The 27,880-nt window shown below is 63.9% G+C and overlaps 5 protein-coding genes across 5 annotated transcripts in view; 2 read left to right on the plus strand and 3 right to left on the minus strand.

The window, feature by feature from the left end:
• CHLRE_16g688901v5 (uncharacterized protein) overlaps positions 1-5,644 on the plus strand; it is a 14,625-nt gene extending 8,981 nt beyond the window's left edge. The window contains exons 20-24 of the mRNA XM_043071643.1: positions 17-135; positions 390-396; positions 631-769; positions 905-2,854; positions 2,995-5,644. Of these exons, the coding sequence (XP_042915768.1) occupies positions 17-135; positions 390-396; positions 631-769; positions 905-2,854; positions 2,995-3,621 (2,842 nt within the window). The 3' untranslated portion in view covers positions 3,622-5,644. The remainder of the gene's footprint in view (positions 1-16; positions 136-389; positions 397-630; positions 770-904; positions 2,855-2,994) is intronic.
• A 59-nt stretch (positions 5,645-5,703) lies between these two features.
• CHLRE_16g688950v5 (uncharacterized protein) lies at positions 5,704-8,399 on the minus strand. Its single transcript, XM_043071644.1, has 5 exons — positions 8,009-8,399; positions 7,689-7,845; positions 7,439-7,499; positions 7,154-7,235; positions 5,704-6,976 (listed from the first exon to the last, which is right to left on the minus strand). The coding sequence occupies exons 1-5, from the start codon at positions 8,193-8,195 to the stop codon at positions 6,273-6,275; spliced, it is 1,191 nt and encodes a 396-aa protein (XP_042915769.1). The 5' UTR covers positions 8,196-8,399; the 3' UTR covers positions 5,704-6,272.
• Positions 8,400-12,103: 3,704 nt separating this feature from the next.
• CHLRE_16g689001v5 (uncharacterized protein) lies at positions 12,104-15,576 on the plus strand. The gene is made up of 5 exons (XM_001699207.2): positions 12,104-12,233; positions 12,356-12,582; positions 12,676-12,714; positions 12,906-13,059; positions 13,248-15,576. The coding sequence occupies exons 1-5, from the start codon at positions 12,231-12,233 to the stop codon at positions 13,428-13,430; spliced, it is 606 nt and encodes a 201-aa protein (XP_001699259.2). The 5' UTR covers positions 12,104-12,230; the 3' UTR covers positions 13,431-15,576.
• An 11-nt stretch (positions 15,577-15,587) lies between these two features.
• On the minus strand, positions 15,588-23,680 carry CHLRE_16g689050v5 (uncharacterized protein). The gene is made up of 16 exons (XM_043071645.1): positions 23,352-23,680; positions 23,069-23,182; positions 22,675-22,768; positions 22,253-22,329; positions 21,816-21,900; positions 21,309-21,533; positions 20,925-21,011; positions 20,558-20,623; positions 20,210-20,335; positions 19,843-19,940; positions 19,153-19,228; positions 18,446-18,622; positions 17,853-18,115; positions 17,208-17,491; positions 16,888-16,999; positions 15,588-16,458 (listed from the first exon to the last, which is right to left on the minus strand). The coding sequence occupies exons 1-16, from the start codon at positions 23,534-23,536 to the stop codon at positions 16,320-16,322; spliced, it is 2,208 nt and encodes a 735-aa protein (XP_042915770.1). The 5' UTR covers positions 23,537-23,680; the 3' UTR covers positions 15,588-16,319.
• Positions 23,681-23,727: 47 nt separating this feature from the next.
• Positions 23,728-27,743, minus strand: CHLRE_16g689100v5 (uncharacterized protein). Its single transcript, XM_043071646.1, has 9 exons — positions 27,454-27,743; positions 27,117-27,191; positions 26,733-26,823; positions 26,145-26,529; positions 25,641-25,966; positions 25,048-25,356; positions 24,736-24,840; positions 24,513-24,603; positions 23,728-24,272 (listed from the first exon to the last, which is right to left on the minus strand). The coding sequence occupies exons 1-9, from the start codon at positions 27,600-27,602 to the stop codon at positions 24,094-24,096; spliced, it is 1,710 nt and encodes a 569-aa protein (XP_042915771.1). The 5' UTR covers positions 27,603-27,743; the 3' UTR covers positions 23,728-24,093.
• Between the last annotated feature and the right edge of the window lie 137 nt (positions 27,744-27,880).

The raw sequence follows: 27,880 nt of genomic DNA on the forward strand, positions 1-27,880 counted from the left end.
CCCTGCCCGGCCGCAGCCGCGTCAAGACCAACCGCGGGCAGCCGCTGGAGATTCGCGTGGGCATCCACACGGGCTCGGTGGTGGGCGGCATCGTGGGCCGCCGTATGCCGCGGTTTCACCTCTTCGGCGACACAGGTGTGCAGGCGTGCTGGCGTTGGGGCGGGGGCGGGGGCGGGGACGACAGGTGCAAAGGCGGATGTGGGGCGGCTGTGGCTTTGCGGTGTAGCGCTCGGTGTGTTACTTGTGCGGCCGGTCCGGGCGTGATGCGTAGCGTGCGTTCTGACCGCCTCATCCGGCATCGCCTAACCACTCGTACCTGGATCCCCCTCACCGTCTGGCCCCCTCTCCTGCGGTGCCGGACGCTCGCCTCCGCCTTGCCTCCGCCGCAGTCAACACGTGAGTCTTTGGCTGTGGGCTGTGGCGTGCATCGGGGTGGCTGTACACATACATACACACACACACACACACACACACACACACACACACACACACACACACACACACTGCCCTTGCTCGATCCTATCCTGCTCTGGAAGCGGCCATGCCACGTGGCCTCGGCCTTCCTGCTTGGCCCCACCACTCTGCCATTGCACCCAACACGCACACACACTGCACCCGGCACCCACACAGGGCCTCCCGCATGGAGAGCCACGGCGTGCCAGGCAGTGTGCACATATCCGGCGCCAGCCGCCGCTTTATCCGCCACCCGCAGCGCTACCTGATCACGGAGCGAGGCGAGATCAGCGTCAAGGGCAAGGGTCTCATGGAGGTGGGCGCTTGCGTGTGTGTCTGCAGGCGCCGGCGGCGCGATGATGTACATGTGCGCACATGTGATTGTGTGTGTGCGGTCCTGCGCCTTGGCCACTCTCCCACCCAGTGCGTTTCACCCCTCCACCCCCTCCAGACCTTTCTGGTGTCACGCGCCGACAACCCCACCACCGCCCACATCCGCGCCATCGTCGCCTCCTCCGCCGAGAAGCTGCCCTGCCTCAGCGGCGCCGCCAGCCGCCTGCCCCTGCCCTACCCGCATCCCGCCAGCGCCCAGGCACGCGTGGCCGCCATGCGCCGCGTCGGCTCCTTCGTCAGCCGCGGCACCAAGCCCGTCCTGGCGCCCAGCCCCGCACACGGGCCGGCAGCACTTGCGATGGAGGCGCGCGGCAGCAACGCACTGACACGGTCTGATGGCCATGCCGGCGCGGGCGTGTCGGTGTCAGCTGGTGCCAACGTGCAGCTGCTGCCGCCACAGCAACAGCCGCAGCTGCACAGCCCCGGCAGCTCGGGTGCGGGCCTTGCGGGCCTGCATGTGCTATGTGGAGGCGGCGACGGCGGCAATGGTGACACGGGCGGCGCGATGTCACCGATGGGGTTGCTGTCACCGCGCGGGCCGGCGGCTCCACCGCCGCAGTTCAACACACGCGCGCCGCAAGCCGCCGCAACGGCAGCAGCTGTGGAGGCGGCGCAGTCGGCGCGAGCTGCGCACGCTGCGGCGGTGGCGGCAGCGGCCGCCGGCGGCATTGATGCGATGGCGACGGTGTTGACGGAAATGCAGGGCTCGCCGGCGATGGCGTTCGGCGGCACGTTCAGTGTGGGCCGGCCGCGGCAGCCGGCGGCGGCGCTGCAAGACAGCGGTGACGGGCTCCCAGCAGCCAAGGCGGCTTTGGTGGCGGCGATGCGAGTGGATGACACAGCAGCCGGCGCAAGTAGGCAGCAGCACAAGCTGGTCAGTGCCGGAGGAGGCACCGGCGGCGGCGGCGGCAGCAGCACTGCGATGGAGTCGCCGCGGATGGCTCTGGCGTCGCAGTCTAGCACACACAACGGCACGTCCGCTTCTCCTCAGCAGGTGCAGCACCCGCACCCGGCACCGCAGCACCTGCAGCACCCGCCGGAGGCGACGCACCACCAGGAGCAGCCGGACCTGCTGCACCTGCTGCCAACACTGCAGTTGCACCTGCCGCCGCAGCTGCCGCCGCAGCTGTCTGGCTCCGGGACAACAGGGCCGGGGACCTCACGCTTTGCGCCGTCGGGGGCGAGCACGCCGCCGGTGGCCACAGCGGCTGCAGCAGCGGCCGGCGGCGGGGGCGGCTTGGCCAGCATGGCCCGAGATGCCGCCAGCAGCGGCCCCGGCACGCCGACAGCGGATGGCGACCTGGCGCACACGTGGCGGTTGGGGCCCGACTTCCTGCCGGTCGCCAGCAAGGCCGCGGCGGGCACCTTGGCTGTGGCGGCAGGTGCCGCGAGAGTCAAAGCGACTGCCGCAGGCGGCGCCACTATCGGCAGCGGCACCTGTGGCGGCGGGGCCATGAGCCCTCTGGTGCTGGACCAGGGCTGGGACGGACTGTTGCAAGGGCTGGCAGACCTTGACGACGCCAGCCGGGAGGAGTTGTCGGCGGCGGCGGCCGCCACGGCGGCGGCGGCAGCGGCCTGGCGGCAACAGCAGCAGAACCTGAAGCAGCAGCTGCGCCGCATTCTCACACCGCCCGGGCTGCCCACGCTCTCCGCCGCCGGCACTGCTGCAGCCACCGCGGCAAGTGCTACAGCGCCCGGCTGCAGCACCGCCAGCATGCCACCGATTCTTCACGGGGCCGGTTCCGGCGACTTTGGCGGCGGCACCGGTGCTGGCGGCAGTGCCTCTTGGGTTGCGGGCCCGCATGCCCGCGCCTTCAGCGGCTTGCTCATCCCGGGTGCCGCCACGCCTCCAGGGCTAAGCTCCCCGCGGGGGCCCGCGGGGGCCGGCGACGGCGGCGGCCTGGGCTCACAGGCGCGTCGACGCATGGCGCGAGCACGCAAGCCCTCCTTTGTGCTGGCTGTTTCGCCTGTTGTGGGCAGCGTACCGACCGGCGGCGGCATGGAGCAGGTAGCGCGGGGGAAAGCGGGACGTGCCCTGCTCTGTGCTGTGCGCCTGCTTTGCTGCAGAACTGTCGCTTTGATGTATGTAGGTTTCATGCGGCGTTTTCCTGCCTGATTAGAGCAACTGCACGCGTGTGTGGCAAACAGGCTTTAGACCTGCTGGAAGCTGACGTGCTGGAGATGCTGGCACATGCGTCGTCTTCATCCGCCCTCGGCCCGGCGGCAACTGCAGCATGGCCGGCTCGGCAGTCGCCGCCGCCATTCATGCCGCACCCGCAGGCGGTGATGGAACCGGGACACACCGCGGCCGCTGCGGCTGCTGGCGCCCAGCCGCCACCGCACGGTGCTGCAGGCACACAGCAGCAACTAAAGCTACAGGTACAGCAACAGCTGCAGCTACAGCTACAGCAGCACTACGTCGGGCAGCTACAGCAGTTGCAGCAATTTCGCCAGGCGGCAGCCCCGCAGCAGGCGGATGAGGCGACTGGCGTGTCGCTCAGCTTCCATCTGCCGCACGCGGTCCAATCGGCTGCGCCGTTCCCTCCCGGCGCCAGCACCGACCCGGCACAGGGCGGGGATGGCGCCCAGGTTGGGGGCACTCAGGAGGACTGGTATGCAGACGCCTACATGCCGGCGGAAGAGGAGGAGGGGGCGGAGGAGGAGGAGGACGAGGAGGGTTCGCCCGGGTTTCACGGACGCCATCGGCTGGCGAGGCGCCATCTAACAGATGACTTGCAGGAAGAAAACGACGATGAGGCGTGGTATGACAGCTGACGAGGTACCCCGACGTGGACTTACGCCAAGCGAAATAGCGCCAACGCAAGCAAAATACGTTCGCAATCTAGGTACGTTATTCATACATAGCGTGCTGAGGTCGGCGTCCGTGTCCATCAGATGTACGGTCATTATCGTGCGTCGAAATGGGCGAACGGAAGGACCCCTCCTGTTTGCATGTCTCACATACATACTGCCGCAGCGCAGATGCATAGCATTGCAGAAGCTGGCTTGCAAAGGCTCCGCTGCACTCGAGGGCAACATAGAACACTCGTGTAGCTAAGGCCATGTGGGCCTGTGGCTTGCAGCCGCGAGGTTAAGCGATGTTCCGGAACGGGGCGGCACAAGCTCGCATGGGGACAGCGGGTGTGCCATGCCCATACAGTAATGGGAAATGATGCTGTGTGGTTCGCCCGTACCGTAAGTACAAGATTGACCCTATTTGGGCAAGTACATGAGTAAGGGGACACCGGAAAAGTAGGAAGGGTTCGGTGTGTGCAGTACAAACATGTGCAGCGTTCGTAAAATCAGTGCATCAAGATCTGAACTCAATCCAACCCCCCCCCCCCCGCACGTTCGCTGGCGCTGTTGGCCATTTGAGCAATTCGTTGCAATAAAACATGCAGTTGACAGCTCCTCGGTCTGTGTCTAAGGGTGCACATAGAGACGCGTGTGATGTGCCGCCATGTAATGCGCGTGCCGCCATGTAGTGCGCTTGCCGCCGTGTGAGAAGGGTCTACATCGCATGCCTCTGCTAGTTGCAGCTGTAGCGAGGACACAGAGTGGTTCATTTAGCTGCGGGTTAGCACGGACTGTGCACCCCACCCAACCGGCCACGTCCGGATTTGCGGGGATGCCAAAGGCCCCCAACATAGAGGCATGTGCTTAGTAGGCGCCCGCGTCAAGGTGGCTGGGTTGATAACGACCCGGGAGGGGAGGGCTCAGCCCTTTTCCTGCCTCCCTAAGGCAGCCACCTCCTTGTTGACAGCCCTGTCTTGGAAGCGCTGGGTGTTGTTCCCGGGGTGTTGCCTGTCGGCGCGGGTTAGCGTATGGTGCTCTGGGAAGTATACTTTACTTACCGTATGATGCGTGTGCATGCATGAGGCGGCCGACGAAGATAAGCAGCCGGTGTGGTTACTGTGCAAGAGGCGGGGTCGGCGGATGTAAGGCGTGCATCCCTGCCACTGGGGGCGTCTGGCAGGGAGGGGTTGCCGCCGCGCTGGGCGGTACGGGCGGCAGTGCGCCGCGAAGCATGCGCCGCGTGGCCTTACGCTTTACCCCTGAGGAGTGTCTGCATGCTGTGTTGGTGTGCAGTGGGTGCAGAGGCGTGCGCTAGGTGCGGCTGGGGCCGGGGCGAGAGGGACAAAGGTCGCCGCTGCGTGGGAGTTGTCAAAGCGTGTGTGGTTGTGCCATGTACTGAGGCGACTTGTGCGGCCAAAGTGTGGGGCGAGGCGGGAAGGATGCCTACGTGTCGCGGACGTGACTAGTTTGTTAGCTGCGGGTTAGCACGGACTGTGCACCCCACCCAACCGGCCACGTCCGGATTTGCGGGGATGCCAAAGGCCCCCAACATAGAGGCGTGTGCAATTTGCGTGTGCTTAGTAGGCGCCCGCGTCAAGGTGGCTGGGTTGATAACGACCCGGGAGGGGAGGGCTCAGCCCTTTTCCTGCCTCCCTAAGGCAGCCACCTCCTTGTTAACTCAACAAGTGCGGCTGGGCTGTAGGGTACGAGCGAAGGCGTGCACGAATGCACGATGGCTGGACTAGCGTCGTGGGTGGGGGGTGGGAAAGAGCACCCGACGAACACACAAGCACACGTGGGAAAGCGACGCAGCACTTCCAGTCTTTATGTCCCATGTGCGACGTCCGCAGCGTGCTGTCCGCAATCCGGGCACCCATGCGCACCCATGACTCACGCGGGTGCTGTTCCCGGCGGCCGCACACACACACGGGAAGCCTACGACTTTCCTTACTTCCTTGTGCTCTCGCCAACACCCAGCAGCCGATTGTAAAATCATCTGTGACACCCGGCACCACAGCACAGCACCGCGGCCCGTGTCCTCTTCTAGCTTGTCCCGCACGTGATGTTGAGTCTTCTGTCCCACCACATGCAACAAACGCGCACGCGCACACATCAAGCACATCGCAACATGCTTCCTTAGGTTGGCTCACGAGTTTTGACAAGTGTTCCCCGGTCACGGGAAAGGGGCTGAGCCCCTCCACAGTCTGAGGCCGAACAACCTCATCGCCCGGACATAGCCGGGGTCGGTTTCCACAGGCACATAGCCAAACCAGGTGCCTATCTGGCAGTCGCGATGCCACAGCAGAGCCAACCGCAGCCAGACGCAGCACAGTTGTCAACAGCCGCACTACTGGTCATGCCGCTACGCAGTCACGCAGGCAGGCAGGCACGGACAGGGTCAATCCTGGGGGGCTTCGCGCCCCCCCCCCTGGATCGCTTCGATCGGGGGGCGCACCCCAAAAACAGGAACGCCCCGGTCGAGTTCGCTTCATTAAGCCATGGTAGTCTGTGATGGCAGCCTTACTTCGGCAGGGAAATTCCAAACCAAAGCGTCCGGTGTTAAGGCTATCACCTTTCCCCGCCTGCACCACGCCACACACGCCGCAACTCCCGTCACCCCTGCCACCGGGTCAACACATGGCGGCGGCGGCGGTTGCGGCGAGCACTGCCGCGGCCGACACCGCCAATTGCAACAGACGCTGCTGGGCGGAGTCGCACGCGCGCGCAGATGTGGCACTGCCGCCGTGAGCCTCCGCCCCGGGGGCCACGCCCGCCGAGGGCACCTGCGGAGCCCCACCGGCCGCTGCCCCGCTGCTGCTGCCACTCCTGCTGCCGCTGCTGCTGCCGCTGCTGCTGCCGCTGCTGCTGCCGCTGCTGCCGGCCGCCCCCTGTGCCACCGGCGCACTGGCCTGTGACGCCGGCGTCCGGGTGGCGGCGGGTGTGGCCGCGCCGCTAGTGCCCCCGGCACTGGCGCCGTCGCCGTTCACGGCTGCACCCGCCACTGCTGGTTGCCGTATGGTCTGCTGCTGCGAGCCGCCGCTACTTGAGTCCGTGGGACCGGCAGAAGCCGACACGGAGGGCGCGGGGTCGGAGGAGGGCGTGGTAGAGGGGTCCGCGGCAGCCGGTTGCTGCTGAGGAGCCGTGGCGGCGCCGGAGGCCGCTGTGGCGCTAACGGGGGCAGGGGTGGATGCGGACGGCTGCTGCGCTCCTGGTGTCGACGTGGGCGTGGGCGTGGCTGCGGGCGCGGGCACGGAGACAGGTACGGGCGTGGCGACGGGTGCGCTGGTGGTGGGGGCGGGCGTGGTGGCGGGCGTGGTGGCGGGCTGGGGTGCCCCTGTGGGCACAAGGCCGTTGTACGTACGTCAGGCCATGTCTGACTAGGATACATGGGTGCGATGGGGGAGCAGGCTGAGATGAGGTGTGCATCGCGGCAGGAGCGCGTATTTCCACAGGTAGTTCCAGGTGGCCCGGATCAGCCCCAGGCATCCCGACGCGTGCCCCCAGCACCCACCTGAAGCGGCTGGCGAGGCGGCAGCGGCGGGCGGCCCGGCGATGCACTCGCGCGTCACGGAGGTTGGGGCACAGCCCAGCAGCTGTTGGTGGGGAGGGGATGGCGTCGGGCAGTCTGCGGAAGGGGACTACGAGGTCCTCTTCGTGTTAATGCCAAACGTCCTACCTGTCGCTGCCCTGCCCATTACATGTCCGCATCGCACACACATTCTGTGTTTGTTGTTTGTTAATCACACATACACATGCAAACATTTGCTCAACACCCCATGCCCCAAACTACACACACCTGGGTCAACAGCCGCACATCCAGACCCGCGCGGTCCACCAGCTGGGTCGCCAGCGTGAGCCTGTGTGTGCGCGCACGACACACACAGGGGAGCGTATTGGTTTCCTTTTGCTCTCTAACACACGGAAGAGGGGCGGGAAGTAAGTTGCGAGCTGGGGCAATGGAAAGAGCATCGGGAACAGGGAGTTCCTGTTCCCTCCGTTCCCTTCTTCCTTCCCTCCCTCCCTCCCTTCCCTACCCCCGCTCTCACTGGCAGCTCTGGAACAGTGACTGCAACGCCGCCTCGTCCGCACTGGCCAGCTCGCCGCCCACGTCCACGCCCTGAGCCGCCAGAGCCGAGAACAGCGCGGAGCCGATGGAGCACAGGCAGGCGGCGCAGGGCGGGCCGGCGCCCAGCCGCTGTGGCGCTGCGCGTCGGCAACACGTTAGGATGTGGGCGCGGAGGCGGACGAGAGGGCGTCAGGGTGTGCGTTAGGGTGCTGAAGAGCGACAAGGGGCGAAGGGCAGAGCCCGCGCGGTAAAAGGGGAGTGCTGCAGCAAGTGCTGGAAAGGGTGCTGAAATGCACTCACTGCATGCGGGCTTGACTTGCGAGTAGTCCGCGTTGGTGAGCTGGGCGGCGGTGATGGGGCAAGTGCCGGCTGCTGATGTCGTCGACTGCGCCCTGGCACCACGCAGCAGCAGGCCCGCGGACGCGGTCAACACCAGCAGCAGCAGCAGTGGCCGCGTGGCTGCGCGCGACTGGCTGTTAGCCGCCATCATACGGATAGGGCTGCTTCAGCACCGATTGTGTGCGTTTGATTGTGTGCTGGCCGCAGGCACGTCCAGGCTGGCAGGAGAGCAGATGGCGGGGAACGGCAAAGTTCTGAAGCGTTGTGTTACACGGCCTCGGTAACTCGCCCTGCCGCAATTCATAACTTGATGAGGTCGAGGGCGAGGGCGACCGGGCTCAAACGACCGAACTCGCTGACATTCGCGGGCTCCTGACAGCTGAGGCGTCGAGGCAGGGTTGCGGACCCCTCCTAGAAACTCAATTTGCCATCATGACCATTGGGATCCAGCACTTGGATTTAAACCCCAATGAAACCACCTCCCCACGATCAACAACACCGAAACTTCCGCCTTCCTCCCCCGACCACGGCTCCGACTCTCTGGTCCCCTGTTCAGGCCGCTCTTATTCCCACTGTCCGCTCCATACCCTACCTCCGCGCTCGTTGGTCCGCGGCTCAGGCCCATGGCTCAGTCAGGTCCATGCCACTCAAGGTGCCGCCACCGGCGGTGCTGGGGGCGCCCCAAAGCTGGGGATGAAAGTGGACACAAATGCGTCCAGCGTGCTGATGTCCACGTCTCCTGCAGCAGTGAGAACAGTGACAACAGCAGTGGCAAAGGCAGCGGCCAGGCGGCGTTACGTTCCTGGCACCGAAGCGCCAGGCCGCACACCCTACACACGCAGGATACCGATCGGGTCCGCTTGCGCCCACGTCGCACACCTAGTGCCGATGGCCCAGCTATAACCCGTGCCGGGGCTGCGGATCTGAAAGACATTACCAGCCCCTTGCTCAACTAGGTCAGCTGTCATCAATGTGCGTATTGTTGCCGAACAACAATGAGCCGGCAGCTGCTAGTATGGGCATGCGCCGCAAACGTGTATGTTTTGCCATGCGATACTGGGATGTACGGCACAATGCCACCGCCCCGGCCATCTCATCTACCTCATCCTCCGCCCTGTCCTCCTCAATCTCTCTCGCCCCATTGCCCCACCTCGCAGCTCTCAATGCTGCGCCCTGACGAGTGACGGCCCTGATGCCCCATGCGCGCCGCCGTACAGTCCGCAGCTACTGGTCTTGAGGCGCATCTACTTGGCCAGTGGCGTGCGCTTGCGCCTGAGAGGGATTAGCGAGGGCACATGAGTGGTGCGTGTGATGAGGTGAAGACAGCCAAGGGAGCGAAGGAAGCAATGCTGTTAGGGGCTACATTAGCATGAAAGGCAGTGCTCACAGCGAGACTTCCAGCAGCCGTGCGCACCCACGCTAGATAGCTATTATCGCAGTATTCCCGCACTACGCTGACCTACAACGCCGCAAGTATTCTGGACCACCCTTTGACCCTCCAGCGCAAATCCCCCCCCATTCCCCATGCAGTATAGTCCCTCACCAGCACTTCAAGCGGCAAAGTCTGACATTGCAGGCGGTGCCCGCCGGTTTGGGCCCCGCCCCAACCTGATAGTGCAACCGCCATGACCAGTGGTGGCGTCGTTGCCCCAGCCAAATATGCCCCAGCCAAATAATGACCTCCTCCTTGTGTCGGGCACCGACATTGGCGTGGGGATGGGCCACGATTTGCCATGGAGCTATAGGGCCGGTGCTTTTTCAGCAACGAAGCCCGCACGCTGTAAGAGGGGCACATCCCGTGCGGCGGAATATTTTGCAGTGCCGGAGCCGAAACGTGGGCTGGGGGCAACAGCAACCTCACCCCGCACGCTGTAAGAGGGGCACATCCCGTGTGGCGGAATATTTTACTGTGCCGGAGCCGAAACGTGGGCTGGGGGCAACAGCAGCCGCATTTATTGGCACGCTGCAACAGGACAAGCTTGTTTGCCATTGCACCAGATGCCCAGTACCAGCCATGCATGCGTACCAAACTGTGTGTTTGTGTGGACTTTCTATTTTGAGATGGATGCATGGCACGAATGGGAGATTGAGAGATTGCTGACACGGCCTGCTACACCCCTGGCCTGACACGAACCGTGTATGGGTCGGGGGCGGACCCCCCGAAATGTTTTGGGATGAAAGATGCGGCGGCAGCGGGTTTCTGATAATTAAAGATGCCCTTTCTCGGAAATCTGTCACCGGCGCCGCACCTGCCTTTCTAAGATACGAGCACTGAGCAGCCCTGGGCCCAGCAGTGGCGGCGTGCATGTGCGTATCGGAGGGGGCGAGCAAGGCCACGTGGAGGAGAGGAGAGCGGCGCCGCTCAAGAAGCGGCGCCGGCGCGCAGGTTGAGGCCGGCCGGTGTTTGGATAGCGATCTTTGCTGGCAAGCATAGCACAGCACAGTATGTGGTAGGCCGCAGCAGCGAGGATGGAGGATTTCCTGCTGTTTGGTTGATTGCTGGGCTGTGCTTGTGCTTAACGGCCGGACGTGGCTGGACGCATTTCGGGCCGTGCCTGTACAAACCGGCCCCGGCTACCAGAGATGACGTATGCTTGAAAATGCGACTGCGCGTGTATTCGAGAGGCTATGCCTGGGAGATGCGGTAGACGCTTGCGGCCTCAGACTGGAGACGTGGCGTGGGCTCAGCCCACTTTTCCCTTGCGAGGGGAACCACAATGTTGGAGCGGGCTGAGACTACTAAGCAGATGGAGCAGGAGGTCACAGGGGCTGGCTGAGGAGCCTCGCATTGCTGCGCATTGTGTGCTACAGCCCATACTAGCGAAGTGCTTGCTAGTGAATGCGAATGCAAGACGCCATCGCGAGCTCCAGGCTAGCAATAAACCAGGGGTGCACCTGCAATAAACATCACGAAAGAAGCAGGGCCCGGCAGGGCATACCACCCTGCCTCAGCCTAGGAGCCCAGACAGGGCAGCCACCTTTGGGGCATCGGCGCCCTTGCTCATCAGCGAGCGATGAGCTGGTGGCATCCTGTATGTTTATCAAAGCGCTTCATTGCTTAAAGCCAATCGAGCCCACTTCGGGGACAGGTTTGATTTTGCGGGGGGAAGTGCCGCTTGCCTGCCTCAGCGCACGTGCTTGAGTGCTGTGCCGCAGCATTGTGCCGCAGTAGGGTGGGCCCAGCGAGGAGAATTGCGCTTCCAGAAGGGGGTCCGCGATAGCGACCGCTAGCAGGCCACTCGCAGAAGATGGATGGTCCCAAGCTTACCCGTGCCGCGTTTGCGCCTTAAATACCATTCGGCTGATGCGTATTAAGTCACGCACCACTGTTTCAGGATGCCAAATGACGTCGTTGCCCGCGTCAGCTTCAGAAACAAAAAGCCCCTCGCTTACGCTTGCGATGGCGAACTCTGCAACAACGCAGTGTGATCCCTGCAAACGATGATGCTTAGTGCGCATGATGCCACTCCCACAAGAGCTCTGCCGTTGTAGTATGCGTTTTGCTTTGGCCTTCGGGGTTACTTCGTATCTGTGACAAAGAAAGTGCCGGGACTCCAGGCGGCGCCCGCAAACATAAGCCACCGTCGCAAAATTCCTGATGTGTGGTACTACTGCCTCAACGGGGTGGATGGGGTGACTCTTGGCGTGGCCGCCTAGTCCTGCCCACTCCTTCCCTGTCCAGTTCCGCTTCACGCCCGAGGGCTTCACCAACACGGGCAACCACAAGAAAGCACTAGCCGGGCGCTCTCTGATTATGTTCAAGGACCTGTGATTGCTGAGGCGGCCGCAGGGGTGCGATGGGTCCGGGGGGGAGGGGAAAGTTGCGCGGGAGAGGGGGGGGGGGCAGCGTATCGGCAGCGAATCGTCGTGCAACTTTCTGCAGGCCCCCAGCCAGCCACCAAGTAGAAGTATTCCACAATGAAAGGTATTCATTGTGGTAGGCGGGGGGACCCATTCTTGCTGGTTTACGCATGCACTGCGGTTGCTTTTTGATGGGGGGATGTGCAAGTCTTGAGGACAAATTGGTAAAGCTACGCCCTTGTGCAGTTTACTAGACATATCAAAGGGATCACGTCAATTGCATTTTCTACAAGCTAGCGCAGAACGGAGTTGAAGAGCATTGCTAGGATACTTTCTCTGGGCGCCTTCCACAGACTTTGCAACGCCGGCAGACTTTGCAGGCATGGTGAGCGCCATATTGTGGGCTGGAAATTGCGGCCAGCGACGAGGGCCGTCGCACGGGTCGCCGTGCTTCCTTTGTCCCTCGCCCCGTCCTTGCCTGAACGCCGCGCCCCGCCTGCTCTACAGGCCTCGCCTGTTCTGACGTCTTGTCGGCTTCTTCAGCTTCCCATTGAGCTCCAGTTGCGGGTGCTTGAGGAGCTGCAGGGCAAGGAGCTGTGCTTGATAGAGCTGGTGCACCCCGAGCTGCGTCGCCTTGTTTCAGACAGCCCGTACTTGTACATGGACGTGCACACCAAGGAATTTGGGCGAACCATCGCTGGAGCCAAGGGCCTGACGGCCAAGGCGCAATACACGTAAATCATCGCACGCTTGTGTGCTTGGACTGACACGTTTATGCACTCGCTGAACGCCGCGCTTACATCTGGACCTCTTTTTCTACTGCGCAGGCAAGCCTACGTCCAGGCGCGCGTAGACAACCTTGAGAGGTGAGTGGACGGCACTCCGCATTTTCAACTTCCGTTGTGGTTGCCGTCGCTGCCGCGGACCCCGCGTTTCCTGCTCTGCGCATATCACTTGACAGTGTGGACGGGCCCTCACAGGGAGCGCTGTTCAATCGCGACCAGCCTCGTCACCTGTCCCCGCGCCCTGTACTAAACTTATTTCATTATGTTTACAGGCAGCGGTGCGTATGCAACGCGCTGAAGCTGCGACTTGAGCAGCTTGATGAGCTTCTTGGGCAGGCGGACGACGTGCGCGAGCTTCTGGGCGTGCCAGAGATGATGATGAACGAGCCCTCGCTGGTGCTCTCCTTCGTCGGAGACATGGAGCAGGTATGGTACGGTTGCGTGGGCTCACGGAAAGGAGCCATCAGGAAGGGTGAGCGCTGGCAGGCGGCCGTTCGCGCCATAGCGCGCGCAGGGCCAGCAGACGAACCGCCCGGTTCGGCCTGGACTCACGCTTCACCGCCCGGCCCTCACCCCTGCCACCCTACCACCCCACTCGTTTGCCTCCGCAACAGGACGTGATGCAGGAGCGCTGGGACACCTCCGAGGACCTTCTGGCCGCGGAGGAGAAGATGGCGGCGCTCCAGGTCGAGCTGGAGTGGCTGATGGCCCGCGTGCCGAGCTCCTGGTGCGGTGCTGCAGCGGCGGCGGCCCCGGCACCCGTCACCGCGGTCAGCAGCGGCTGCATTATTGCGTAAGCACAACTCGCCCGCTGCCGGGCAGGGCCGGGTCGACTGGCGTTGTGTGGTGCGCTGCCGCGCAGCGCGCCGCAGTCGCCCGACCTTCTTTACGCTATCTGTACAGGAAACGCCGTACCTCCGTCATTATTAATTAAAAAGCGCCTTTTTGTGTTTGCTGTTGGCAGTTTGAATGATTTATTACGTGTGCACGGCGGCGGGGCAGTTTGAGGCCGGGCGCGCATCTTGTGAGCCGGCTGGGCTTTCGGTGCCTTCATGGACCCCCATGGTCTAGAAGCCAACACCGAGTCCGTCCTTGGTGCGCTGTGCACGTCGAGGACAATCTCCAAAGTAATTGTTTGTGGGCCTGTGCCGCAGTGTTCTCTCATCCTGGGTATGGACGTAGTGTTCGCGTTCGGAGCTTGGTGTTTGGTGTGTGATTGCAGCGAGTGCTCGTGCACTCCTAAGTGGGCCGGCGTGTTGGTTGCGGCCTTTCGGGAGAGACGGGACGTTGCAGGGCAGGGGCATTACAATTGCCAGTAGTGTATGGCGGCTAGCGGCGATCCTTCGGCACACCAATAAAAGTATGTTGGCCGGGCCGCGGTGGCAGAGGAGCGCGGCATGTGCATGCACAGGGTGATGTGGTCCGCGCAGCGAGGCTGGGTTGTGCACATGGTGGTTTTGATTTCTCGGGTTTGGTTGGGTACATGCGTGAGGCGGCTACATGGCAAGCCGGGCGCTAGGCAATGCGGCGCAGTCGGTTGAATGCCGTGACAGTGCATGAGGGGCCCCAAGTGTGGGGACCGAAGTAAAAATATTTCGTCGATGCGACTCGGGGTGGGAGACGGGGAGCTGCACGGATAAGCATGTGTGTCCGATGACGGGCTGTGGTTGGGCGCGTGCGTGTGCGTTGTTGCGATTCCTTGCGGCGGCACGAGAGGCAAGGAGTGAGATGTTTGCGCTGGGCAGAGGAGCGCAGAGGACTGTGGAGGAAGAACCACACTCGGCCGAGCTGATGCATTTGGAAGGCCGCGCGAGAGTGCGCGAGCAGGCATGGAGCGAGATGACGAATGTGCTGGCTTCAGAAGCACTTCGTATGGAGCGATGCGTTGAAGACATGCCGCATGGTGTGTCGCTGGAGAAAAGCAGCTGGTGTATGCTTTTGCGCACACCTGAGGAAGCATGAAGGCTCCGCAAGAATATTTGATTTGGTGACCGGCCTGCGGGCTGCAAGGCCGCAGGGTGAGATGGGCAAGGCTACCGAGAGCGCGAAAGGATGGTGCCCGGTAGACGAGACGGATAAAGTAGTATTACGCGTGTCGTGATGTGCCGTTTGCTGTGGTGTGTATATGGCATACCTTTGTGGAGCATGTGGCTGGGAGGAGTACAAGTGTGTTGCATTAATCCACCCGGGGTCGCGCGTCGCGTCCAGGGCAGCCGTTGCAGCGGGCAGTGCACTGGGGCGGTGCAGTGCGCGCGATGGACTCCACGACTTACAGTTTTGGCTGTTGCGTGTGCGTGTCGCAAGACATTTGCTGGACGGTGTGCGTGTCTGTTTGCTGGTGGTCTGTCCGTGTTGCGTGTTCTCATTGTGTTCGTGAACGTGTATGGGGTGGAGTGATGGCGAACTGCACAGGCCACTCGCCAGCGCATGGTGCTTGATGCTAAATAGCTCATTCTTTGTTTCTCTACTTCATGATGGGGTTGTCGCTATGAGATGGCCTGCGCAGCCGAAGTGCGAGGCGTGCTTGTAGAGTGTTAGCGATGGTAGGACGTTGGTGTGCGTGCAGGCGATGGAGGGCGGCTTTCATACATAGCCCAGGGGTTTGACAGGTGGCGTTCATGTCACGATGTGGCGGAATTAGTGGTGAGTCCCGCCGATTCAGCGACGGGGCCCGCACGGCCGCTGGCAGAATGTGCTGTACATTTTATCTTAAAACATGGGACAATGTCAATTTGATGCCTTGGTCGAAGAAACTTGGAAGTCCCAGAGAGAAGAGGACTGCACGGCTTGTTGTGTATGTCAGATGTGCGAGCGGCCTGGCTAGGGTTTGAAGGTGAAGGGCACTTACGGCTGCGGAGTGCGTCGCAGCCAGTGCCCTGGAACGCATTATTAAAAGGCCCAAATGGGTCATCGCAGTGACCGCAAGTGTAACAAGACGTCACGAACCCACACCGCCTCACTCCGGTTAGCGCACGTGCTTGAGGGCTGTGCCGCAGGAGGTGTCCACACGATTAGGAGGACCTTTATGGTTTGCGGGCTATGGAACTGGAAGGATTGCGACGGGATTGTACGGTAATGGAACGTGATAAAGTCACAGTCCGTAGGCAGGCAGCCACAGGCAAACTGCGCGACGCAAAGCGCCTGCTCGGGCCTCTTACGCACAAGCTCAGTGGCTCAGTCCTCAATGCAACTGTCGTACGTCGAAGCCCGAGGTTGCAGTGATGTTTGAGGTCTCAATACCTCCCAGCCCGACAGCACGCATTGTGGTAACAGCAACAGCCTCCCACATTTGCACATTACCCGCCGCCTCTGCCTCTCTGCCGACCGCCTGCCTCACAAGTCACAAACCACTCACGCGGGTCAAACCCACAGGTTCAACTGGTAAGAGCGTGCGGCCGTGCGCAAGCCTGGCTACGCGACAACCTTCCCCTGTCACTGGGGCCCGCTCCTTCCAATTGCGGCTAGACGGCCCCAAACATAATACACGCCTCGAACTAGCTCACGTCACAGACACTCACAAGACGTTCAGTGTGCCCGCTAGCTCCTCGCTGACACGCGCCCAGCCCACGCCCAGCCCGCGCCCATTCCTTCTTGACCAGGCACCCCCGCATTGGCCCTCCTACGCCCCCGCCCTCGCTCATCCACCCCCCGCCCCCGCCCTCCGCCACCCTGCGCCATTTCCTGCCTTACATCCGGCTGCGCGCCGCCAGCACGGGCCGCAGCACCTCCAGCCAGGCCGGCCCCTCCTCCGTGTCGTTGAGCGGCGAGCCCCGCGCCATGTCCAGCAGGCCACGGTACACGTCCCCGTCCTGGCGGCCCAGAGCACTGCAGCCGTGCAGGGGCAGGGGCAGGCGTAGCGGGCGGGCGGGCTAAGGAGGAGGAATGAGGGACGGCATCAGGGGAAAAGGAGGGCGCGGCGGGTCGCCAACTGGGCCGTCACGGTGGGCCTCAGCAACAGCCGGCACCCCGTGCGCGCGCACGAACACGGGTGCACCGCCGTAGCGTATCCGCCCTGCAAGCGACTGCCCGCCCGCCCGAACGCCTCGAGACCTCGCCCATGACGAGCGCCCCTCGCGCGTTCCCGCCACTCCTGCGGCGAGCCCTCACAGCCGCCCCACCACGTGACCACGCCCACGTCCACGGCCGCCCCCACCTCTCATCCTCTCACACACACACTACCCCTCTACACACACACACGCTCGTTTTGTTGGTTTTTTAACACATGCACGCACGCACGCACACAGCCCACCCCACCTGTGCAGCAGGTAGTCGGGGAATGCGAAGGCGTCCACCAGCGCCACCGCGTTGGGGCGCAGCGCCGCCAGCAGGCCCCGGTGCGCGCGCCGCAGCGCGCCGGCCTGGGCGGCTGCGAAGGGCGAGGTGCAGGGCAGGGCACACCTGTCATGTCCGACGCAGGGTGAGCAGGCACCAACAGGCGCACCCGTCATCGTACCGGCCAGGAAGCCCCCCCTCCCTCCCTCGCCCTCCACCGCCCCCAACGTAACCCTCCACACACCCCTCCCGCCCCCCCAACGCCCCGCCCCACCTGCATCCCCTCCCCCCCCAAAACCCACCGCTCATGTATCCGTCCTCCAGCAGCACCGCCAGCCCGCCGCCGCGCTCCAGCACCTCCAGCGCGAACAGCGCCGCCAGCTGACGCAGCACACCCGCGGCCGCGCCGCCCAGGCGCAGCGAGCCGCCGGCGCCGGCACCCGCGGCGCCGGCGTCGGCGTCGTCGCTGGGCACAGCGGCCGCGGTGCTGGTGTTGATGTTGATGGCGCCGGCGCCGGCCTCCAGTCGGGCCACGCTGGCCAGGAAGGTGCCGTGCAGCACCAGCGCGCAGTGCGCCTTGGCGGCCCTGGGGTGGGTGGGAGGCGGGGTGGGGGGGGGGGGGGGGGCGTTGCAGGGTGGCGGGGTGGGGTGCAAGCTAGGTGGGTGGGTGGATAGGGGGATGCAGGGAGGAAGGGTGGGAAGGCAGAGCGGAGCGTTGGCGCCGGGGGAGCTGGTTAGACGCCTGCGCATGTGTGCCTGCGTCTGCATTCTCTCTTGCCATGACACACACACACACACACACACACACACACACACACACACACACACAGTGAGCTCTTGACATACACGTCTGCCTCTCCCCGCGCGCTTACATCCCATGACTTCCGTTTCATGTGATATCTCATGGGATGCAAACTCCCCATGAACGGCTACCCATTCCCCCGCACCTGATGCTGTCCACGGTGTTGCTGTTCCAGGGCGCCCCCTCAAACACCAGCCGCCCGCCAGACGCCGCCGCCAGCGTCTCCGCCGCGGTGGCGCAGCTGCGCGCCGCCGCGTGCCGCAGCGCCGCCGCCGCCACCTCGGGCCGCAGCCAGCAGGCCTCGCCGGCGGCGGCGCAGCGGCGGCCGGGCGCCAGCTCTGTGGCGGCGTCGTTGAGGTAGGCGGCACTGCCCTCCACGCGCCTGCCCGCCTTGACGCCCGCCAGCGCCTGTGAGCGTGTGAGCGTGTGCGTGAGTGAGGGGGAGGGGACGAGAGGTTGGGGTTGGGGTTCCGGGCATGAGAGGTTAGATGGCGGCGGTGGGGTGAACACGCGGGGTCAGGGCTGGGGGGCGTGACGTCCAGCCTTGGTGAGGTCTAGCCAGCGGAGTGAGCAGGCCGCGTGGAACGGTTACACATGGTTACCCACGGCCGGTTACGCCATTCCCGTCCCTCACAGCTATTGCTATCGGTCCTTCAACAGCAACGAGTTCCTGCGTCCCACCCAAACCCACCACACACGCACGCTCACGCTCAAGCACGCACCCACACACGCGCGCACCTTGATCAGGAAGCGCGCGGTCTGCAGGCACAGCACGTTGTTGTCGCCCTCCCAGGTCACGTTCTGGACGTAGCTGGCGAACAGCGTGGGCAGGCCGCTCAGGCGGCTGTAGCCGTGCCCGCCGCACGTGCGCCGGCACTCCTCGATGCCGTCCGCCGCGATCCACGTGCACAGCGCCTGCGCACGTGAGCAGAGGCGGGTTTTACATTCATGATTATTCAAGAAGTGAAGGCGTAGCTAGGAACAGTAGTACAGCAGGCGCGTTGTTACCGATGTCCGTGAAGGGGGGGGGGTTACATTCACGATTACTTATGAAGCGAAGGCATAAACAGGACCGGGGGGGGGTTGTGAATACCAGCCCAAGTTAAACCGAACCCAATGCAATAGAGGGCGAGCCCAACGAAAAAGCCCCATCCCAAGGGGGTTGCAGGTGTGAGGGGTCAGGCCGTCAGGGGCGGCTGTGTTGTAGAGGCCGGGAGGGGTGCGCGGGGGCTGTGGCGGTGGTTGGGGTGAAGGGCCCCATCCCAGTCGCACAGCACAGCCGTACAGCTGCAGGCCGACACCCAAGTGCTGCACTTGCATGTGAGCGGCCGATGCCCCCATCCAGCGTCCACAGTTTGTTTTTCATGTCAATGAAAACGTCCAGCCCAGGCCCAGCCCAGCCCAGCCCAACTCCGCATCCCTCTTCGCATCTAGCCCACGCGCACCTTGAGCCCGCTGCTGAGCGCGTGCAGCTCCGGCAGCCCCTCAAAGCGGCCCGCGTCCCGGTCCGCCTCAAACTTCCTGCGGGTGCATGTGCATGCGGTGTGGTGCTGGTGCGGTGGTGATGGTGGTGGCGGCGGTGCAAACTGCAGCTTCCTACTGCTTAAAGGCTCACCATCAATGCAGCTGATTCACAGGCGCCAACACCACACGCACACACACACACACACACACACACACACACACACACACAGTCTAGGTGAGCATCGAGGATTGGGCGGCAGCTTGGACTTAGCGGCCAGGAGTAGCGACGCGGCGCTAGGAATCGTAGGAGTGCCTGGGCCTCACGGTACCGTGAGCACATGCATGGGTTTGCAACCTTGAGAGCGTGTGGACACTAATCCCCCCTCGAGGTTAGAGTAGCGGGGGTTGCGCGATTTCCGGTTGGTAAGGCCGGCGGCTCACCGCAGCAGGTATGCGTGGTAACTGCAGGTAACATCCGTAAACCGTCGCTTTGCTGCATCGCATACACTGTCTTTGCGCTATGTTTTCCTTGTGCTCTTTAACAAACACACAAACACACACGCACACAGACATACACACACACCCTCTCCTTTGCGCTTTCCAAGCACACCCAAGCCCTTCCAGCCCTCCGCTCCCGTTCCTCCCGCCCTCCTTCCTCCCGCCCCTCTCACCGGTACATGCCCATCATGTCCTCCCCCATGAAGGTCAGGGCGTAGGCGGCGGCCAGCAACGGCAGCAACGTGGCAGCACAGTTCTGGTAGTCCAGCACCTGGGTGCGCGTGTGTGCGTGCAGGCATAGGGCGGGGGCGGGGAGGGGAGGGGGCAAAGTGGCGTGAGGAATCCACACGTGTGACGTGCCGACGTCCAGGGATGAGCTGCGGAGGAAACCCTTCCCCCTGTGCTTTGCTTACACACGCCCGCGCCTGCAGACAGGCAGGCAGGCACGCGCGGCCCGCTGGTTGCTTGCACAAGTGCATGCACAACTCCTTACGCTGATGCTTTGCTGTTGCCGACACGCACGTACGCACACACGCGCACCTGCAGCTCCCGCTGCCCGGGCCCCGGCGCGGTCTGGCGGCGCACGGCGGCGTAGCGTGTGGCGATGGTGACTGCTCGCGCCAGCACCGAGCCGCTGTTCTTCACAATGTCAGCCCGCACAAACACCTGCAGGCCACATGGGGGAACGGGGGTTGAGGACAGGGGCCGGGCAGGGCTTGTGTGGGAGGGGCCCAATGTGGCAGAAGGCGGCGAAAGTGCCGCACTAGGTGCTACGGCGATGGCGTCGTTCACTCGCGCCCCGGGGCCCCATGTGGTGCCATCCAGTCACACCCTGTCACACATTGCCACACCCTGCCACACACTGGTGTCAACCCCAGGCTCACGCACCATGGTGGCGTATGAGGCCTTGCTGTTGGAGGGCGGCGGCGGCACGTACACACCCTCGGGCGTCACCTGTGCACACACCCACACACGGTGGCGCAGTCAAACGAGCAACACACGAGAGCGCAGCAGGGGCGTAAGGCAAGGCGTCAGGCGGGGTGCCAGGAGAGATAGAGGAGCACGTTGAGAGGTGGAGCGCTAACAGGGAAGAGAACGTCGCGGCCCGAGCAGGGATTTGGATCTTCTGTTCGCTGACCGGCAGGTGGCGGTGCAGAGCTCACAAGTCACATCCACAGCCACAGAACAGCCACTGCAGCACCAGGGGCTGGGCTGGAATTGAATGGAATGAACTAAAATGGGCTGGGCTGCGCACCTTGGAGAAGCGCATGAGCATGGCGTCGCGCGGGATGCGCAGGTGGTCGAACGACATGAAGCCGTTGTCCACACCGCCGAAACCGAACTGTGGGGGGTTGGGGATTAAGGGGTGGGGCGGGTATGTGCCCACGGTATGTGCCTGAGCCCAACGAACTAGGTCCCAATGGTCAAGGAAACGTCGGCCAACTCAGGGAAAGGGGGGTAATGGGGTCGGGGTCGGGAGTGTGTTCGTTGTTTCGCTGTGTCGTGTCGTGTCCAGGGGCATGCGGGGATCTGCTGCAACAGCACCTGCAACGGCTGCGACTCCATTACACCCGGGGGCAACCCTGCTCCTCCTCCTCCTGCACCGCCTCCAACCCCCCGGCCCCCCCTGCACACGCACCTTGGGTCCGATGTCGCCAATGCTGACCCCCGGCAGCGGCAGGTGGGTGTCCATGTCGCGGATCTGGACCACGAAGCCGTGGGGGCCGTGGTCGCGCACGCCGCCGGCGCCGTCGGGCAGCATGAGGCGTGCCATGACGATGGCGTGTGTGGAGGTCTTGCCCAGCCCGCCCGGCCACCACTTGGTGGCGGTCAGGGTGGGGCTGTGCACCACGAACTCCTGCGTCTGCGCGGGCGGCAGGCGGGGGCGGGCGGGGCAGGCAGAGGGGCGGCAGAGGGGCGGGGTGGGATGTGGGTTACGGTGTGTGAAGCGGAGGAGCGGTTTGGGGGGTGGGAGGGCGGAGTGGGTATGCGGGTGGAGGAGGAGGCTTGGTGGGCTTGGTGGGTTGGCTCGTGCAGCCACCACATGTGTGTGTGTGTGAGGAAACACGAGATAGGGAACACATGTGTGTTTGTGTGTGCCCTGCGCGCTGGCCGCCCCCTCCGCGCCCGGCCCTCCACCGCGCACCTGCTTGTCGTACGTGGCGGTGGTCTCCAGGCCGCGCACAAAGGTGCCGTGGCCCAGCTCCGTCTGCGCGTAGGTGCCGATGATCCTAAGGGCGAGGGGCGGGCGTGTGGAGTGGCGTGGACATTCTCAACGCCCAACAGTGTCTGTTCACCGATGACTCAGGAAGTAATCCCAGCCAAGGCAGTGCTCGGGTACCTGGGCGAGCGCAACAAGTCACGGCACAAGCGGAGGGACACTGAGGCCCTGCCCTGCCGCCCTCCTGGGCCTTGGCCCTACTGTCATGACGCATGACCGGCCCGCGCTCCTGCCCGCCTGCGTGCCTGTGTGCCTGCCCGCCTCCCTGCCGGCAGCAACCCCGCTGATGCCGGCACGGCAGCACCTCCCCACTCCTCCCGTACTCCTCCCGTACTCCTCTCCCCCCCCCCCCCCGTGCTCACTTGAGCCCCATGCACAGCGGCATCCACTTGGCCTGCTGCTCCGCACTGCCCTGGGACAGGATGGAGGGGATGAACATCTGCAGGGAGGAGGGAGGGCGACGCGGGGGGGGGGGGGGGGGGTTGGAAGGGGAAAGGCGCGGGGGGTTAAACAGGGCTGGGGCCCCGCCACTGGCCACTAACAATGCTGTGCTAGCTCCCCGCGGCTAGCTCCTCTGAGGCCTGAGTTCACCGCCTCCCGCCCTCCGGAAATCCTCAGCACAGGCCTCTCAGCCCCCCCCCCCCCCACACACGCACTCAGCACATTTTTGACACATCCCCAGGGGGGTCCTCCGCACCCTCCCCACCCTCCGGATCCCCCACCCCGCCCCCTCCCTTTCCTGCCCCCTACCCTACCCCCCCACCAAAAAAAACACCGCCCTCACCCCGATGTGCAGCTCCAGTCCTCCCGGGAAGTCTACCAGGGTGCGCATCAGCGCCCCGTCAGACAGCGATAGCCGCTCCGACTTCATCTTCTCCCTGGGGGGGGCACAGGGCAGGGCGAGGGGCAGGGCAGGATAAAGGTAGGGCGAGGAAGAGGCAGGGCAGGGGCGCCAGAGACAAAGGACATTTGAAAGGAGAGAAGGTGGGGCGAGGGGGAGGGGGCGGGGGAGGTTGTTGGTGTGGCGCATGGCAGCGGCCAAGGGGCTATTGCCCAGGGGGCCCCGTGCAGCGAGCCCTGTACAGCGGGCGGTGAAACTCTGGCCGTCGTGGAAGTTACAGCCTGTACAGCCTCACTCCCTACTTCGCGCGTGTCAAAATCTCAAGCGCCGCACGCACCAGATGCCCAGGGCCGCCTTCAACGCGCCCACGTACTCCTCCTCCCGATTGAGGAAGTAGCGGCGGCTCTTGTCACCCCAGCTGGTCTTGGAAAGCATCTCCGCGAACCGCATCCTATGAGGACACAAAGCAGCAGTCGTGAGGCAGGACATCGTGGCAGGCAAGGAAGGAGCGGCTGCATTGCTCGTGTCAGGTGGGTAAGGAGCCACGGAGCGAGGGGCGGCACGAGAAAGGGGGGAGACCACGCTTGCTGACCGGGCTTCAGCAATACCCGCAGACCCACTTCTTCTCCAGCTGCTCCTTTCCACCATTCAGAACGTAGGAAAGCTCCTCCACATTAAACGTGGCCTTGCGCCGCTCCATCGCCAGGTCATAGCTTGGCTCGGTGTGCGTCTTCAGAATCACTTCCGACGCCGGACGCTGCAGGGCAGCAGTCCGAGCGTCCACATTACGTGGAGGCGCGGCCATCCTCGCCCGCTCGAAAAACTTTGCGAGCGCAGGGATGCGTCAACCGATGAGCAAGAAAGTTGTTTACGTGAACTGCGCCGCTGGCGAGGAGTCAAGGTATATCAAGAAGTGCTTTATGAGTTGATCCTTTGTTCCAGCTGCAGGAGGCACCACGTCAAAAGCGGTTGTGAATCGCCGTCCAGCGTGTCGCGTGGTACTCATCAAGTACCATGTTTCCATCCCGCGTCTAAAACGGGGCGCGGCATAACTATACCGGGGCCCCGTGGCACCAACCCGTGCTCCCTGCAATATCTACCTACAACTCTCCACCCTCCGTCTCTCCTGCTGACTGACTGCGTCAAGTCCCCTTGCGCATCCCAACCGCATGAGCCTGCCAAACTCCACCTAACCCCGCGACCGTATCACCAGTTCACCACTGTGCAGCCTGGAATCTTGCTCATTGCCTGTCCATCACGAACCTCCACGCGTCAATCTTTCACTGTGGCCCCAACGCATCGCTGCTCTGACAGTTACGCAGGAGTCATACCCTAATTCCGCCTCCTGTCCGTTCTTAGTTCTTATGGCCCCCTCCCGTCCTCTCTCCCTCTTGACTCCAATCCCTCCACTGCCAATATCTCCTGTCGCTCCAGCGTCGTCATGAGCAGGGGTGGCGGCGGGGCGCGCAGCCTCAGCGGTTGGCCAGTGATGGGATGCGGCAGATGCAACTCCAGCGAATGCAGGTAGTAGCCGCAGTCGCCTGCGCGAGGGGGGAAACACGGGGCAAGCCCGTTACACAACACGAGCACAGCAAGGAACCGGGGTGCTAGGGCAGCGGCCACCTACACAACACGCATGCACCGCCAAAGTTGATGTCGATACCCGTGGAAGCCGTTCATGCCCAAGGAGTGCATGAACCACCCGGACATTCAGCCAACTGCTGCTCCCAGCCGCCAATCGGTATTGCCGCGCCCAGCCACGCAACCACCGGTAAACTCACCTGGCCTCCCGTAGCCACCCTCTCCCGGATCCGCGCTGCCGCCGTCGCCACCCTCCTCATCCGCGAGAGCGGCCGCAGCGTCCATCCCAACCTGCACAGCACCCAGTCAGCCAGTCCGCACCTTCAACTAGTGATCCACGGACACCGCGCCGCACCTCGAGCACACTGCAAGGACTGCGCCCCACCCCCGCACCGCCGTACTGCCGTACAGCCTGTACCGCACCTTGGGCCGGCCGCCCGCGCCGTACAGCGGGTCGCCCACCAGCGGGTGGCCCATGGCGGCCATATGGATCCGGATCTGGTGCGGCCGCCCCGTCAGGATCTCAACCTGTGTGTTAGGACAGCACAATGGGAAAGGGCTAGGACCTCAACCTGTGTGCGGTGGCCCGGCGGCCAGGCAGTGCGGGTGTGTGCTGAACGCAGACAGCGCGGTGTACGTGGATGTAAACCAACGCACATGACTTAGTCCAACTGCCCAATGCCCGCTCTGCCGCCACGCACGCTCACATGCCTGTGCTCACACGCACACACGCACCTCCATTAACGTGCACTCGGCCTCCATACACCCTGCCTCCGCCGACACAGCCGGGGCCGCCTGCCCCGCAGTAGCCGCCCCCACTACAGGGCCTTGTGCCGCCAGCGCTTCCGCTCCCTGAGTGGTGGCTGCGCCTGCGTCTGCGGCTGCGGCCGCGCCAGCCCCTGGCGGCGGCCCCTGTCCCGGCCCCGGCCGGCGCTCCAGCACCCGCCACACGCTGGCGGCGGGCTTGCCGTCGGGCGTGGCAGCGAACAGCCCCCTGTCCACTCCCGGGTGTGGAATGGGGCCGATGGGCACATCCACTCGACCCTGCGTGTTGAATCAAGCGTCAGGAGAGGGGGTTCGTACCGTATGTGCTCATGCGTACGCGCGAGGAGGCGGCGGGGCCCGCCAGGGGCCATCACCACACCGGCCACTGCACCAGTCATAGGCAGCCGGAAGCGCCGGTACCTTATACGGCATCGTGCATCACCACCGTATCCCTGCATCCCAACCCGCCCCGGCCCTTGCTTGACCCGCACCCGCACCCCTCGTAACCGCCGGGCCATCGGCGCACATGCACCACACACACACACGCTCACACGCACACGCACCTGGTCGGCCTTCACGCGCCCCTGCACGAGCGCCCGGTAGAACTTCCGCAGCGGCAGCTGGCAGCCACTGCCGCTGGCTGGCGCGGAGCTAATTAGTGCAGCCAGGGCGGCGGCGCCGCTGGCATCAGCCGCTGCGGTGTTGCCGGCCTCTCGATCTGAGTCCGAAGCTAATGACGTGGCTTCTGGTAAAGTAGTTGGGCTTCTCGACGCCGAGTTGGACGCGAGTAATGTGCCCGCCGCCGCCGCGGCCGCCGCCGCGGTCTTGCTGATCATGAGTTCCGTGAGCCGCCGCCGCGCCGCCGTGGTGCGTGCGCACAGAAGCAGGCCTGCGCGGCGCGGGGACACGTGACAGTGGGCGCGCGCCGCAGCAGCTGCGGCCACCCTCGTGTGCACCGTACATGCATCCGGAGTTGACTGCAGTCTGACGATGTGGATTTCGTTGGGGTGTTCCGGGACACTGCTTGAACTCGGAGCCTTTCGTTGGCCTCACATAGTCACACCAACCTGAGGTGCCGCGTCCCAGCCTGTGCACCGGCGCCGGTACATCCAGATACTGCCGCTGCCGCTGCTGCCGTGCTTGCCGCTCCTTCTTCGCCTGCTGCGCTCCCCCGCCTTGCGCCTTTGCTTCTGAGCTGCAAGAGCATGCGCATGCCGCGTCTCCTGCCACTCCTGCAGGCCCTCCCGCGACAACAGCTCCACGACCAACATCTGCGCCCGCCTCCGCTCCTGCCGCTGCGCCCGGTCCCGCCCGAGCGGCCTCTCCGCTGCCGCCGCCGCCAGCGCCGCTGTCACCGCCGCCGTAGACTCGCCTCAGGAGGCTGAGAACTGTGCGCTGGTGGAACATGGCAGCTGGCAGCACCTGCAGCCCCGAGGGCTTGGACAGCGCAACCTGGTCGGGAGGAGGAGGGCGTTGGGACGAGCCACGACACGGCAGCTCAAAGGCCGCGGTCTGCACACGGCCGGCACCGCCATGCCGTTGTGTGCCCTCCCGAGTTGTCGCGGCCGTGCGGGTGCCACTTTGGCCAGCAAACCCGTCGAGGCACCAGGCGCGCAATGACAGCACGCGTGCCTTCACAGCGCACACGCACGCACCATGTCTGCATCCTCGTACACCACATCGACATGGCAAGGCGACGGGGGCTCCACCCATGGCAGCCTCCGGTACGAAACAACATCCCCAACCCTGTATGAATGCGGCCAGGGGGGGAGGAAAGGGCATGGTGAGAGGGACAGAAAAGCACACGACATGGGGAAGATGTGCGCAAGCGCCATGGCTGGGGCTGGCTCAGCCCGTTGCTATTGCATGTACGGTATTGTCGTACCGTTGACCTCCCTCAGCAGATATCACAACCCCAAACCGAGGAGGTCCAGAGTATTCCATTGACAGCGGTGTGCCCTGTGTGGTGCCGCAGGACGGCTACGTGCACAGAGGTTCCCGCCACGCGCAGTTGCCCCTCCTTGGCGCCCCGCCAGCACCTGAGGACTCGTGTGGGCTCCACTGCCTCCACATCATTCACAGCAACCTGTCCGTTGCGGATGCGGACCTCCCACCTGCCGGCGTGAAGCAGGAGTGGCGTGCAGCCGCGCGCGCGTGCGACGGGGACTCGCGTCAATGCAAAACAGTCAAGGATTTGAGCGGTTGTGTTGGGAGCAAAAAATACCGGCGACCCTGTAGCTGTCACGGGGACTTGACGGCTGCACACGGGAATTGGGGATATGGGCGCGGGCAGTAGTGCCGTGGGCGTGGCCGCGCCTTGGAGGGACCGGTTCACGGCACACAGCCCTCAGGGCACCGTGGCCGGGGTGCGCTCACTGGGATAGATTGGCAGATGCAGGATGAACGCTTGTGTAAAACTCAATGAGTGTTTGGCCAGCGTGCCTGCCTTTTATCCAGTCCCGAAACACAAAGCCCTCGTTCTGCGGGGGCCAAGCGCCCGCGTCAATTCTACGTATCAAAGTCATTCTAAGTGCTTGCTTGGTCTAGAAAGTGCCTATAATACATGTTATACATTGAATGAGCTGTGTCCAGCTAGCGGGCGGTGACGGTGCGAGTGCACTGCAGCCTTTGTGCACAACGACACACGCAGAGCTCAGGATTGCTATTCCAAAGTAGTACTTATATGTTGCAGTTTACCAATAGAGCTCAAACTGCTCCCTCCGGTGACCCCAGGGTCTTTCGGGCAGCCCCGCCATCGCAGCTCGCTTGGAGTTTCTGAGCTTGCGTGCTAATGCATTGCGAA

This window comes from Chlamydomonas reinhardtii, chromosome 16 (genome assembly GCF_000002595.2).
Source record: "Chlamydomonas reinhardtii strain CC-503 cw92 mt+ chromosome 16, whole genome shotgun sequence".
Taxonomy (NCBI): domain Eukaryota; kingdom Viridiplantae; phylum Chlorophyta; class Chlorophyceae; order Chlamydomonadales; family Chlamydomonadaceae; genus Chlamydomonas; species Chlamydomonas reinhardtii.

What these genes read in the sequence shown, in the direction of transcription:
- CHLRE_16g689100v5 (XM_043071646.1), bottom strand. Translation starts at nt 27,602, where the DNA reads ATGACTTTGATACGTAGAATTGACGCGGGCGCTTGGCCCCCGCAGAAC. An exon ending in GAGCCCACACGAGTCCTCAG is followed by an intron (nt 26,824 to 27,116) that starts GTGCTGGCGGGG and finishes GCATTCATACAG; the next exon opens with GGTTGGGGATGTTGTTTCGT. An exon ending in GCTGGGACGCGGCACCTCAG is followed by an intron (nt 25,967 to 26,144) that starts GTTGGTGTGACT and finishes CGCGCCGCGCAG; the next exon opens with GCCTGCTTCTGTGCGCACGC.
- CHLRE_16g688950v5 (XM_043071644.1), bottom strand. Translation starts at nt 8,195, where the DNA reads ATGGCGGCTAACAGCCAGTCGCGCGCAGCCACGCGGCCACTGCTGCTG. An exon ending in GCAAGTCAAGCCCGCATGCA is followed by an intron (nt 7,846 to 8,008) that starts GTGAGTGCATTT and finishes GCCGACGCGCAG; the next exon opens with CGCCACAGCGGCTGGGCGCC. An exon ending in TCACTGTTCCAGAGCTGCCA is followed by an intron (nt 7,500 to 7,688) that starts GTGAGAGCGGGG and finishes GCGCACACACAG; the next exon opens with GCTCACGCTGGCGACCCAGC.
- CHLRE_16g689001v5 (XM_001699207.2), top strand. An exon ending in ACGGCCAAGGCGCAATACAC is followed by an intron (nt 12,583 to 12,675) that starts GTAAATCATCGC and finishes TCTACTGCGCAG; the next exon opens with GCAAGCCTACGTCCAGGCGC. An exon ending in CGCGTAGACAACCTTGAGAG is followed by an intron (nt 12,715 to 12,905) that starts GTGAGTGGACGG and finishes TTATGTTTACAG; the next exon opens with GCAGCGGTGCGTATGCAACG.
- CHLRE_16g689050v5 (XM_043071645.1), bottom strand. Translation starts at nt 23,536, where the DNA reads ATGGCCGCGCCTCCACGTAATGTGGACGCTCGGACTGCTGCCCTGCAG. An exon ending in AGGCCTCATACGCCACCATG is followed by an intron (nt 20,336 to 20,557) that starts GTGCGTGAGCCT and finishes TGTGGCCTGCAG; the next exon opens with GTGTTTGTGCGGGCTGACAT. An exon ending in CCGCGCGCTTCCTGATCAAG is followed by an intron (nt 18,116 to 18,445) that starts GTGCGCGCGTGT and finishes ACACGCTCACAG; the next exon opens with GCGCTGGCGGGCGTCAAGGC.